This window comes from Poromitra crassiceps (genome assembly GCF_964638095.1).
Source record: "Poromitra crassiceps genome assembly, chromosome: 6".
Taxonomy (NCBI): domain Eukaryota; kingdom Metazoa; phylum Chordata; class Actinopteri; order Beryciformes; family Melamphaidae; genus Poromitra; species Poromitra crassiceps.
In genome coordinates this window covers 3,841,185-3,854,372 of record NC_139627.1, presented here as the reverse complement: position 1 = coordinate 3,854,372, position 13,188 = coordinate 3,841,185, and the positions used below count along the sequence as shown (strand labels likewise).

Genomic DNA, 13,188 nt, shown 5'->3' with positions numbered 1-13,188 from the left:
AGGTGCAGGGTGGGTGTTAGTGATCAGTCTGGTGATGTGCAGGGTGGGTGTTACTAGCCATCAGTCTGGTGAGGTGCAGGGTGGGTGTTACTAGCCATCAGTCTGGTGAGGTGCAGGGTGGGTGTTACTAGCCATCAGTCTGGTGAGGTGCAGGGTGGGTGTTACTAGCCATCAGTCTGGTGAGGTGCAGGGTGGGTGTTACTAGCCATCAGTCTGGTGAGGTGCAGGGTGGGTGTTAGTGATCAGTCTGGTGAGGTGCAGGGTGGGTGTTACTAGTGATCAGTCTGGTGATGTGCAGGGTGGGTGTTAGTGATCAGTCTGGTGAGGTGCAGGGTGGGTGTTACTAGTGATCAGTCTGGTGAGGTGCAGGGTGGGTGTTAGTAGTGATCAGTCTGGTGAGGTGCAGGGTGGGTGTTAGTGATCAGTCTGGTGAGGTGCAGGGTGGGTGTTAGTGATCAGTCTGGTGATGTGCAGGGTGGGTGTTAGTGATCAGTCTGGTGAGGTGCAGGGTGGGTGTTAGTGATCAGTCTGCTGAGGTGCAGGGTGGGTGTTAGTGATCAGTCTGGTGATGTGCAGGGTGGGTGTTAGTGATCAGTCTGGTGAGGTGCAGGGTGGGTGTTAGTGATCAGTCTGGCGAGGTGCAGGGTGGGTGTTAGTGATCAGTCTGGTGAGGTGCAGGGTGGGTGTTAGTGATCAGTCTGCTGAGGTGCAGGGTGGGTGTTAGTGATCAGTCTGGTGATGTGCAGGGTGGGTGTTAGTGATCAGTCTGCTGAGGTGCAGGGTGGGTGTTAGTGATCAGTCTGGTGAGGTGCAGGGTGGGTGTTAGTGATCAGTCTGGTGAGGTGCAGGGTGGGTGTTACTAGTGATCAGTCTGGTGAGGTGCAGGGTGGGTGTTAGTAGTGATCAGTCTGCTGAGGTGCAGGGTGGGTGTTACTAGTGATCAGTCTGCTGAGGTGCAGGGTGGGTGTTAGTTATCAGTCTGGTGATGTGCAGGGTGGGTGTTAGTAGTGATCAGTCTTGTGAGGTGCAGGGTGGGTGTTAGTGATCAGTCTGGTGAGGTGCAGGGTGGGTGTTAGTGATCAGTCTGGTGAGGTGCAGGGTGGGTGTTACTAGTGATCAGTCTGGTGAGGTACAGGGTGGGTGTTACTAGTGATCAGTCTGGTGAGGTACAGGGGGGGTGTTACTAGTGATCAGTCTGGTGAGGTGCAGGGTGGGTGTTACTAGTGATCAGTCTGCTGAGATGCAGGGTGGGTGTTAGTGATCAGTCTGGTGAGGTGCAGGGTGGGTGTTACTAGTGATCAGTCTGCTGAGATGCAGGGTGGGTGTTACTAGTGATCAGTCTGCTGAGATGCAGGGTGGGTGTTAGTGATCAGTCTGGTGAGGTGCAGGGTGGGTGTTACTAGTGATCAGTCTGCTGAGGTGCAGGGTGGGTGTTACTAGTGATCAGTCTGGTGAGGTGCAGGGTGGGTGTTACTAGTGATCAGTCTGGTGAGGTGCAGGGTGGGTGTTACTAGTGATCAGTCTGCTGAGGTGCAGGGTGGGTGTTACTAGTGATCAGTCTGCTGAGATGCAGGGTGGGTGTTACTAGTGATCAGTCTGGTGAGGTGCAGGGTGGGTGTTACTAGTGATCAGTCTGCTGAGATGCAGGGTGGGTGTTACTAGTGATCAGTCTGCTGAGATGCAGGGTGGGTGTTAGTGATCAGTCTGGTGAGGTACAGGGTGGGTGTTACTAGTGATCAGTCTGCTGAGATGCAGGGTGGGTGTTAGTGATCAGTCTGGTGAGGTGCAGGGTGGGGGTTACTAGCCATCAGTCTGGTGAGGTGCAGGGTGGGTGTTACTAGTGATCAGTCTGGTGAGGTGCAGGGTGGGTGTTACTAGCCATCAGTCTGGTGAGGTGCAGGGTGGGTGTTACTAGCCATCAGTCTGGTGATGTGCAGGGTGGGTGTTAGTGATCAGTCTGGTGATGTGCAGGGTGGGTGTTAGTAGTGATCAGTCTGGTGAGAGTACAACAGCATGACTTCGAGTGTGATATTGCTTAAATAACAAAAATCTGAAATGTGACTCACGGTTGAAATATAGACTTTGGAAACACTGTGGCCATGACTGGGAATCAAAATATGGCCCTCCTGTTAACCCATTGATACCTGATGCAGCATTTGTGTGTGTATCCCTTTAAGACCGCGAACCGCGTTAACGCGGTTCGCGGTCTTAAAGGGATACACACACAAATGAGGGATATACACGCAAATGCTGCATCAGGTATCAATGGGTTAAAGGCAAGTGCTTACCCCCCCCCCCCCCCCCATCCACCACACTCTTTCAATAGCAGACTCTATGACATGTATAATAATAATATTCATGTGTCTAGAAATGTGATATGCAACGTATTTTTGTTCAGAAATGTTAATGTATCACATCTCTTTCTACAGCTGATTATGTGCTCGGCTGGGAGCCGTCAATCCCACAGGGAAATAAGAATTTAACAGCCATGATACCACCTTAATAATGGTGTTATGTTTTGTTTTGCACAGCTGTTAGACCATTTAAAGTCACTTGAGGGTAGTTAAAGATCCTCCGGTCCTTGCCGTTTTAACCGAAATCATCAACATTGAAAAGTTTATTCCTATAGGGACAGATACATAAACATAGAGCATTCACAGGAAACAGTCTTTGTTATATATGTTGTTATATATACATGAAGTGGGCTTTGTAAGCGCTGACAGTCTGACAGATATAAGAATGGCATTTTCTGTATTTGCATAGGTCGAACCCCTTTTTACTAATCTAAGAGCTCCCCCTACTGCTCATAAACAAGATGACGGTGAAATGCTGTCTTCAATCTGTGGTGAGTAATAGAGCATGATTCAGCCCACCAGGGTTCAGTTAGTGGGGAGATAAATCATGGATAAAAAAAGAAAAAGCTCAAGGCAAAAAAACTGTAAACTGTATTAAGTGAATACAGATTACCATATATCCCAAAATTACCAACAGGACAACAACACAGCATCACACAGCATGCAGTTTGTTCAAATTTTTAACATGACTTAGACACTACAGAATAGTGGCGCATTATCCGTTATGACTAGGGATGCACGCTATATCGGCAATCATATCAGTATGGGATGATGTTAGTAATTTTATTAATATATCGGTATCAGTCCGGTAAGCAAAATAACAGTGTTAATATTAACAGTATCGGCCAAAATTGTCATATTGAGAGGAAACAATGCAGTAAATCTATGATTTATGGGCTTTTCCAAATGTTTTGGAAATAAAGGAAGACATTACTTTTTCAAATCCACGGGGGTTTACATTTCAGTATGTACGAAATTTGATTAACATAGAAACTTGTTTTTATACAGAACATATCGACATCGGTAAATATCGGTTATCGGCCATAATATCGGTTATCGGTATTGGCCAAAATTGTCATATCGATGCATCCCTATGACTGATAATGGTCCGTGTTGGCCAGGCCTGCCTCTCAGCCAGTGAGGTTGATGCACTTTGTTGTCTTCTGTGGGTGGAGAAGGGAGGGGGGGGGGGCAGGCAAGCAGGGAGGCTGAAGCCAGGGGTTGCCATGGAAACCATTGTAATTTCCTCCCCTGTGATTGGTGCTGCTGGAGTGAGCAAGTATCTGCTATTTCTGTCATTATTCAACACCTCAGACACGAGCGGAGTCACAGGACACACAGTACAACACACACACACACATGCGCAGAGAGAGAGAGAGAGAGAGAGAGAGATGGAAGCACCAAAAGAAAACGTTTGATGACCAGCGCATGCACATACACTAACAAAGACTCTTCTATGTTCTATTTTTTCCTCCAAAGTATTTCTGATATTAAGGTTCTTCTCTGTGGACGTGCCTGAAGTCCCGTTAATGCAGTTAGCTCCTGGAATACATTTCAGAGATAAGTGAATTCCTTAAGGTGCTGCTAGTGCAGTGCCCCTTCACCCCCGCTGCAGCACAAAGCACTGTGTGCTGCTTGTTCATTCAAAGTTGATCAATATTGAACGTGTCCAACTTGCATCAAATCCAACACTGCATGAGTGAACGTCCTTGGGTCCCCCAGCGATACACCCGGTAAGTGTGAAGGCAAACGAACGGTTCTCGAGATATGCAAAGGACAAACTACGATATATTGTATGAAAAATAAGTAAATCATATTACAATTATACTGAGAGATGTTGCGATTGCAATATGAATCATGATTTTAGCAGGAATGTTCATTTTTGAATTTCACTTTCACGGAAAAAATTAAAATAACAATTGCGATGTGATTCTTACTGGGGTCTGTAAACAAGCATGGTCCCTTATGTCTGGAAAATATGATTTGTCGGCTGGGGAATCTCTGTAGCACTACAATGCTTCATTTAATGCTATGTTGTGACACATTTCACCTTATACAAATTGCAGCTGCTCCTGCGATTTCGATATTGCACTTGGCCATATTGCGTTTTCGATATCGATTTGATTAATTGTGCAGCCCTAGGACGGACGGACAGACGGACAGACAGACAGACAGACAGACAGACAGATAGACTCACTCACTCACTCACTCACTCACTCAGAGATTCCTTGCTTTAGATTATGATGATGAACCATATGAGTGATTCCAGCACACACAATAGAGGCCTATTGTTTATTGTGGATCCCTAGTCGACACACGAGCGCCCGACGAGTCTTCCTGGGCCTAATAATCCTCAGCCTGTCCCTGACCCTGGCTGCTAGAAAATGCCTCAAAAACAATAGTGTGGTGGCCGTAGCGATTTCCAGACAGATGGGCTTTGTCAGTATGAACAGCGACACAGTTAATCTGATCAATAATTGATCCTGTGTGTCATTTACCAATTGATTAATCAATGAAAAGGAGAGTGTGTGAGAGAGAGAAGCAACAAAAGACAATTTGAGGAATAGAGCATGCACATACACTAACAAAGATTCTTCTATGTTCTATTTTTTCCTCAAAGGATCTCTGATAAGGTTATTCTGTAGATTAGCCTACTATATATATATAAATATATATAGATACACACACACCAGTCACAGGGCAGTATGACTAGTGCCTTTAATGCAGTTAGTTCCTGGAATACATTTCAGAGATAAGTGAATTTCTTAAGCTACCACACACACACACACACACACACACACACACACACACACACACACACACACACACACACACACACACACACACACACACACACACACACACACACACACACACACACACACACACAATAGAGGCCTAATCATCCCTGGCTGCTACAAAAACGCCTACAAACAATAGTGTGGAGGCCTTTAGCGATTTCCCGGCAGATGGCCTTTGTCGAATAGCAACACAGTAATTTGATCAATAATTGATCACGTGTTTCATTTACCAATTGATTAATCAATGAAAAGAAGCCATGACTCGTGACCTAATCCGTGTTGATGTCTGTGTTTTCACAGGTCTCAGGCACGAGAGCGTACTTCCACTGATGAACGGATCCCTTAGGATATATAGTGTGAGCTAGGGCATTCACGACTAGTGAATTTTACTAGTCGACTAGTCGTCCCTAAAGGTAGTCGACATCCCCCACAAAGAACATCAAAACACAACAAAACAAAACAAGAAAACTGCATAAGATACACAATAATCCAAGAACAAACAAGACTATTGGACAAACAACCAAACAAAAACAATGCATTCAGCTCCTATCCTGATAAGCCATGACACTGGGGTAAAAAGTTCTTAAAGTCAAACTCTGTATGTGGTTGCCATATTTTGGGGATGTCTAAGAATCTGCCTTTGCTCTTGTAGTAAATGTTATCCAACGTATGGTAGCTTGAGAGTTCATTCCACCAGTGAACTACAGCTGTCGACTAGTCGACTACTAAGCCCAGTGTCGACTAGTGGTTTTACTAGTCGACTACAGTCCACCGCTGCAAACACAGAGGGAAACGTGCGAAATCTCAAGAGGCATCGTACGTGTTTATAGACATGAAAAACGTCAGTGGAGATTGGAACTGCCTAAAGCCAATTGCATATACGAGGGATCAGCAGCCGAGCAGCATTTTTGGTAAACAAACCGTGTCACTGGGTGGCAACGGCAATGGAACCCTATGGAGCGTCAGCTTTGGGAGGCTTGAGTGTCTGACTCTAGCCAGGCTGACTCTGTTTACATTTTAAAACATCAAACTCTTGAGCTACTTCTTGCTCTCACTCAGAATGTCAAAATATAAGCGATGTGATGTATAGTTTTTGAGATATTAACGTTTGTTTGGCACAACTCATACTATTAACTGGCGAAAATGGTGGTCTGATGAAGAGCAGTGTGGCTGCTGGAAAACGTTACCTCTGCGCAATAAATTAAGCAACTGAAATGTTATTGTTTTTTATTCCTTTTTGTTTTGTTCACTTTCGGCTCAGCATTTTCTTATTCTACAGTACTTTTGATCAATACTGTTGGATAATACACACATAATTAATTTGACAAATGTTTTGATTTTACACATTTTTTTATTTGATTGTCATTTATATTCTTCTTATAATTTCTCTATGCTTATATATTGAATGTGAGAAACTACAGTATAATAGCGTTACCCAATTTCCCCTTGGCGGAATAAAGTTGTTCTGATTCTGATACGATTTTTCAAAATATCACCAAATGGATTTATGGCACTGTGGAATTTAACTCTTCGACCGCAGAATCCATTGGATCCCTCATGTCCAGGCGGTCCACCGGTCAACACACTCATTCATCAGCTCACGTTCTGCGGGCTGCATGGGGCTTTGTCAATGTTAATCTCAGCTCATTAACATGAACCTCTGGGCTTCTTCTCCTCTCGGCAAATCAATAATCCAGCCTCTTGAGAAAGGCTTTCGCAGGATTGTGCATCGAGGGAAATCTTGGCCAGTGAGGAGATGGAGAGAGAGGGGGAATGAGAAAATGTTGAACCCAAGAGCAAAGGTGATTTTCTCTCCCAGTGGTTGGTGGCATTTCTGCGGTTGTTGGGGGAGACCGAATGCGACCTGGCTGCACTGAGATTGGTGGAGCAAGGTGGAGAAGAGACAGAGTGAAAAGGAGAGGGAGAGAGAGAGAGAGAGAGAGAGAGAGACATCCATCTCCCACCAGGAGCCCAGGGGTAGTGAGGCACTAAGACCCAGTGGAGAGCAAGCAGAGGAGGCTGTGTGCTGCCTGCCCACCCGCCGCCTGCCTGTCTGCTCTGCACTGCTCTGCAGTTGCCCTGGGCGCGTGCCGGAGCCAGCACACGTGTGTGTGTGTGTGTGTGTGTGTGTGTGAGTGAGTGTGTGTGTGTGTGTGTGTGAGTGTGTGTGCATGCATGTATGAGTGTGTGTGAGAAGCCGAGTGTGCGTGCGTGCGTGCGTGTGTATCTGGATGTACGCCCTATGTGCATCAGAGGCTGCGATACAGGAGCCCTCTCCATCTTTTCGGTTTCGTCTCTCCATTCTGCTCCTGCTCTGCTTCTGCCACCTGATCGAAGACCTGGCTGAAGGGAGAAGTGAGAGGCAGGCACGTGTGTGTGTGTGTGTGTGTGTGTGTGTGTGTGTGTGTGTGTGTGTGTGTGTTGTGGTGTCACTGTGGGGATGGGGGGTGGTCAGCTTGGGAACGGGAGGGAGGGAGGGAGGTGATGACGAGATGAAAGGGCCAGGTGAGGAGGAGACACTGGAGCACCCCTCTCCTCCTCCTCACTCCCCCTCTCTGTGACGTGGTGTGTGTGTGTGTGTGTGTGTGTGTGGTGTGGCAGCAGTGCTGTGTTTGTTGTGTGTGTGGGAGAGAGAGAGAGAGAGAGAGAGAGAGAGAGAGAGAGAGAGAGAGAGAGAGAGAGAGAGAGAGAGCCTACAGGTCTACGTCCCTCAGCAGACTGGGAGCCGGGACAAGAGGAAGCAGCCCTCTCTACACACTGAGGTATGTCACTGGACTATCATCATCACATCTCCACACATACCTGCTGGAATAGTCCCCAGCGATGGGAGCTGTGTCCTCGCGGGCTGGAAGTTAGGGTGCTGGGAAGGTGGGACAGCAAGCGTGCAGGCAGCCTGGGAAGAGAGACGGGTGCAATCTGAATGAAAGAGGGTGAGCCTATAAGACCAGTGTTTTCACATACATCATATCGCCTTAATCTATCCATGTAAGAAAACGACATAAGTTGATAGAAATGCCTCACTCGTCTCACTGCATGGATTGCTTCATTTGTGGCATACTGTGTGCTGTTAAACATGACCTGTTCTATTCTGTTCTGTTCTATTCTAAGGTGCACCAGAATGAAAGGGACAGTTGAACAACAGGCTAGTTTTCTCTTTGCTGTAAACACTGAGTCATGTGCATAGTGTATGATAGGGTCATATGGTTCCAGCAAGATTCTGACCCTGGCCTCAAATGTGAATTTTTTGCAGCTCCTGTACGGTTGCGGTGGAGTTGAGATACTTTTAAAATTGACTCCTTTCATTTAGTTTGATCATATTAATGGGAGACGTGAGCCACACACACAGTCCCTTTTTTCTTCTCATATTATTTAAATGATTTAATATCATTTTAAAATTCTCTTTGCATGTTTTTGACTTGATAAAATTGGAAATTGGAGTATACAGACTTTCATTCTGGTTGCTGTATTTTCTATTTTATTTTTTAAATACAGAAGATTTTACATGCTTTTTTTTTTTTTTAGGGTGTACAATAAAGGCTCCTTTGAGAGATCAAACCACTTCACTCGGGGGGGGTTGTGTGTGTGCAGTGGTGATCATGTGTTTCTTTTCCAGCAAGAATTTCACTTCTGCTGGTCCGTTATTATAATAGAGTAGATGACTCCCCCCAAGACGGTCCCACCCAAAGTAACCCTGGACACCAGAGAGCAATAAAGCAATCGATGGTGATTGGAAGCGAGCATCTCCAGAGGGCTGTTTTCCTACAAGTGTCACTACATCACGGCTGTGACATTGTTGATAGTTAATTTAATTGGGTTGAAGGTGACTGTAACCCTTTGACCTACTTCACAAAGGCCACTGGCGTAAGTCCGTGCGTGTGACGTGATGATCGCCGCGCTCGACGATGTGCAGAAGGGGGCAGGACGAAGAACAGGCGTCTTGTTGCAGCCATGTCTTCTGTCACACCTGTGAAATGGAAAAGTTGCACGTGCAGGTGTGCAGCGTATGGAAATGTACCAAAGCCTTATAGTGTTGCTGGTGCCGCGGTGCCATGGCTTTGACAGGTGAGGTTGTGTCCAGGTGAGGTTGTGACAGTAAACATGGCACACTGGCGCAGGGCCTCTTGATTTCTCCCACCGTTACTGACGGAGCCATTTCTCCTAACGTTCAGATCAGAAAATATATCGGAGCTGTTGCCTCCTCTCTGGTCCAGATTCGACCTCCACGATTAACCAAACAACATTGTTTGTCTTCCAAAAGATATAAACAGTACAGTACCGTTTATATGAATATCCTAGGAGATGTAAGAGAAGCTCCCATCTACACTGGCATTCGGTCATCTCTCTTCCTGTATGTATGTTCAAATTGCCTATTACTAGACATTAGATGTCACATGACATTTTGTGTTCATGACACGATGGCAATAATCAGTGTCTGATCTATCTTCTCATCCTATTGCTCCAGACGGGGAGCTCAGTACTGCTGAGTCTCACAGTGTATTCTCCTCATCCAGTTTGCTTCCTGACTCTGTAAACGGGGACATATGGTCCACTTTGTGCTTTTAGCTTCTCCCTGGGGCTCTGGCTGTCCCCAAAACAAGCATCTGAAGATGCAGATGTCAAATATGTATGAAATTATTATCCTAGCCACAAGTGAAAGCAGACTAACATGAAGGATGTGGGTTTTATAGCTTAGCACAAGAGTGACATGACTTGGTTTGTATACATCAGATAAGGATCCCTGTAATCGAAAATAATACCATGTTGTGCAAGGGACGGCATTTTAAAGTTGTTTTCTACATTTTATCTTATCACGAAGAAATTGTAGAGCCCCAGCATTCAATTAAGTTGAACTCTGTTTTGGCTTTTAATGTGTGGATACAACTATACATCAGATACTACATCGGATCAATTCAATTCAATTGAAACCAACTAGCCTATAGAGTGATACTTCCTTCACCCGACGTTCCATTGAAAGGACCTGTAAGGGTTTCGGTGATATATTACTCTGTAGATAATTGACTTTTGATTCTTTCCTACCCTATTTTAAATGTCCACCCAGCCTTCAGTTGGGTCTCGCCTTGAAAAACATAATCAAATCAAAGGCTTTCCCCCCCGAAGCACGAAGCTCTTCAGTGGAGCAGTTTTCAAACGTGCATCTTCACTGATGCCTATTTCTGATCAGGAATATCTCTTTTGTTTCAGATCACATCTCTCCAATCGGAGGTTATATTGAAGAAGAACGCCTTGACGAGGTTTAGGGAGATAAAAGTTACTGGATCTTCACGGAAACCGAGTGGAAGCGTCCTGCGATATTCTGCAGAGCCCGAGGCTAAAGTCCATCCAATCTACAGATTTCTCCTGAGGTCAGGGTCTCTTACTGCTCCAGCTGCCATGACAGACACCGCTGCCTGAGCCCCTCAGTGACACCCTACGGCGGGGGAGGATGGGTGATGGGCCCGTGAATGTCAACGGCCTCTCTCCTCCTCATCCCATCCTCTCATGGAGCGTCCTGCCACACCGAGCCCCCCCTGGAACACCTCTCTGCCGGGCCTCCCCTGGTCCTCACTGCACCCCAACGCCTCCAACGTGACCCAGCCTGTCACGAGCGGCGGCCGCGGGCTGGACCTGACCCAGTCCCTGGCCCTGTGTGCCATGCTCATCATGGACGTGCTGGCGGTGGTGGGGAACCTGGCCGTGATGGCCGTCATCACCAAAATGCCACAGCTGCGTAAGTTTGCCTTCGTGTTCCACCTCTGCCTGGTAGACCTGTTGGCGGCGCTGGTGCTGATGCCGATGGGGATGCTGTCGGACCGCGTGCTGGCGGATGAGGCGCTGTGCCGGAGCTACCTCTGCCTGAGCGTGTGCCTCGTGAGCGCCGCCATCCTCACCATTTCTGCCATCAACGTGGAGCGCTACTACTACATTGTCCACCCGATGCGCCACGAGGTGAAGATGACGGTAGGGGTGGTGGTGATGGTTCTGGTAGGTATCTGGATCAAGGCCACCGTCATGTCGGCCCTACCTCTCCTGGGCTGGCTGCTGCAGGGGGACCGGGGTCTGGGGACGCCTCTGGTCCTGGGTCCCGGTCAGAGACACTGCTCCTTGCACTGGACAGGCGGCAGGACCACACGCCTGCTCTTCATGGTCTTCTTCACCTTCATCTATTTCCTGTGCCCCGTGCTGATCATTCTGGTGGTCTATTGCAACATGTTCAAGGTGGCCCGAGTGGCGGCCATGCAGCACGGCCCCCTGCCCACCTGGACGGACACGTCGCGACAGCGCTCCGAGTCCCTCAGCAGCCACTCCACCATGGCAGCCAGCCTGGGGGCCCGCGCCACGCCTCAAAGAACGTTCAGCGGGGGAAAGGCCGCGGTGGTCCTGGTGGCCGTGGGGGGGCAGTTCTTCTGCTGCTGGCTGCCCTACTTTTCCTTCCATCTCTACTCGGCCGTGGTGTCTACCTCTCCCACCTCGCTGGCCCAGCTGGAGGACGTGGTCACGTGGATTGGCTATTTTTGCTTCACCTCCAACCCCTTCTTCTACGGTTGCCTAAACCGGCAGATTCGCGAGGAGCTGGGGCGCCACCTGGCTTGCCTCTTCAAGCGGGCTGGGCCCAGTGAAGGGGAGCAGCTGCCTAGCCGCGAGGCCTCCATCGAGGAGAACTTCCTGCAGTTCCTTCAGGGCACCGGGTGCAGTCTGGAGCCCTGCAACTCTCACAGCCGGGCGAGTGCAGAGGAGCCAGAGACTGAAGGCCCTCAGGAATCAGCTGTTCAACAGAACATGCCAGCTGACTTCCACATCCCCGGGCAGATCCTGGAGGAGACCTCAGAGTTTATACAGCGGCAGCAACTGAACAATGAACAAACTGTATCAGAGAACTGCTACAAGACTGTGCCTGAGCTGTAGCTGCCTCTCATGTACTGTAGATAGTCTACTTTGCTGTCCAGTAATCCAATTGATAAGCTTGGTTTTATCCACATTTTATAGAATTTGTTGAATGAACACAGCACTTGTTCATATTAAGACGGTGCTTTTAAGCTGAAAATCCAGTGAACTGCAGGACACGGTATCTTCTTTGAAGAATTTAAATTGTGTTATGTAGCTGTTGACTGAAAGACACAGCTGATATATCATGAACATAATGTCACGCATAATATCCCAGTCATGACTTTGCCACGTTGCTTGGTTTGAGTTAGTGAGTCATAATAGTCAAGTTGTTTTCTGTGTGTCAGCTGATATGGACACTGAACCATCTCTGTGTGTTTAATCACAGAGAGATCAACTTTAAGGAGAATAGGGTTTTCGAGCTGGAAGGTGGGAAAACTAAGAAAAGAGCCGTCAAAAGAAGCGATTACACTCGAGATAAAATAACGTTGAGATGTACTATCAGTGAAATGTCCCTTTCAGCTGGATATATGCATTCATTTTACATTAAAACGTGGGTTCTTCATGGGACATAAGGTGGCATAGTTACTGTACAATCGACATTTTGCCTTGACACGTCCACACATGACATCAAAGACACTCTCACCTTCAACATAATGTTTGCTCTGGTGTAGAGTCCCTTCATTTTCCATCTTTAAGACTTGAAAGAAGCCCGTTGACAATCAGATCCTCAAATCGACTCAGTGATACAGTGTAAGTCTAAAGGCATTTCAGATAGATTTGTACTTAATGTTTTTAATATTTGGGTGGTAACTAAAGTATCTAAACATCACACGGGGCCTCTCTATTTAGGCACAAGTACAGTTAGTGTTTTTATTTCATAGATGTTTAAATGCTGATTGCGAGAAGAACTTTAGAGAAATCCTCCACCAGGAAATAGACAACCAGTCACAATCAGTTTGTGAGGTGGTGATTAGCAAAGGGTCTGTTTCCGTTTCATTCGCACGTCTCTTAATGCAACCAAGAAATTCATGCAAATGTTGCCGTTTTGCTCAGGAGAAGATTCAGAGCCTTGTTTTTCCCCCAACTAGCTCTCCATTTAAAAATATTCATTGTGTTGAATAGGCTCATTTCACAGCTGACGCTGCTAA

General features: G+C 47.0%; 1 protein-coding gene across 1 annotated transcript; it reads left to right on the top strand.

Moving 5' to 3' along the window:
- Positions 1–7,843: 7,843 nt before the first annotated feature.
- gpr61 (G protein-coupled receptor 61) lies at positions 7,844–12,058 on the top strand (the record flags this gene model as incomplete). The annotated part of the gene is made up of 2 exons (XM_083638475.1): positions 7,844–7,917; positions 10,358–12,058. The coding sequence occupies exon 2, from the start codon at positions 10,655–10,657 to the stop codon at positions 12,056–12,058; it is 1,404 nt and encodes a 467-aa protein (XP_083494601.1). The 5' UTR covers positions 7,844–7,917; positions 10,358–10,654.
- Positions 12,059–13,188: the final 1,130 nt, after the last annotated feature.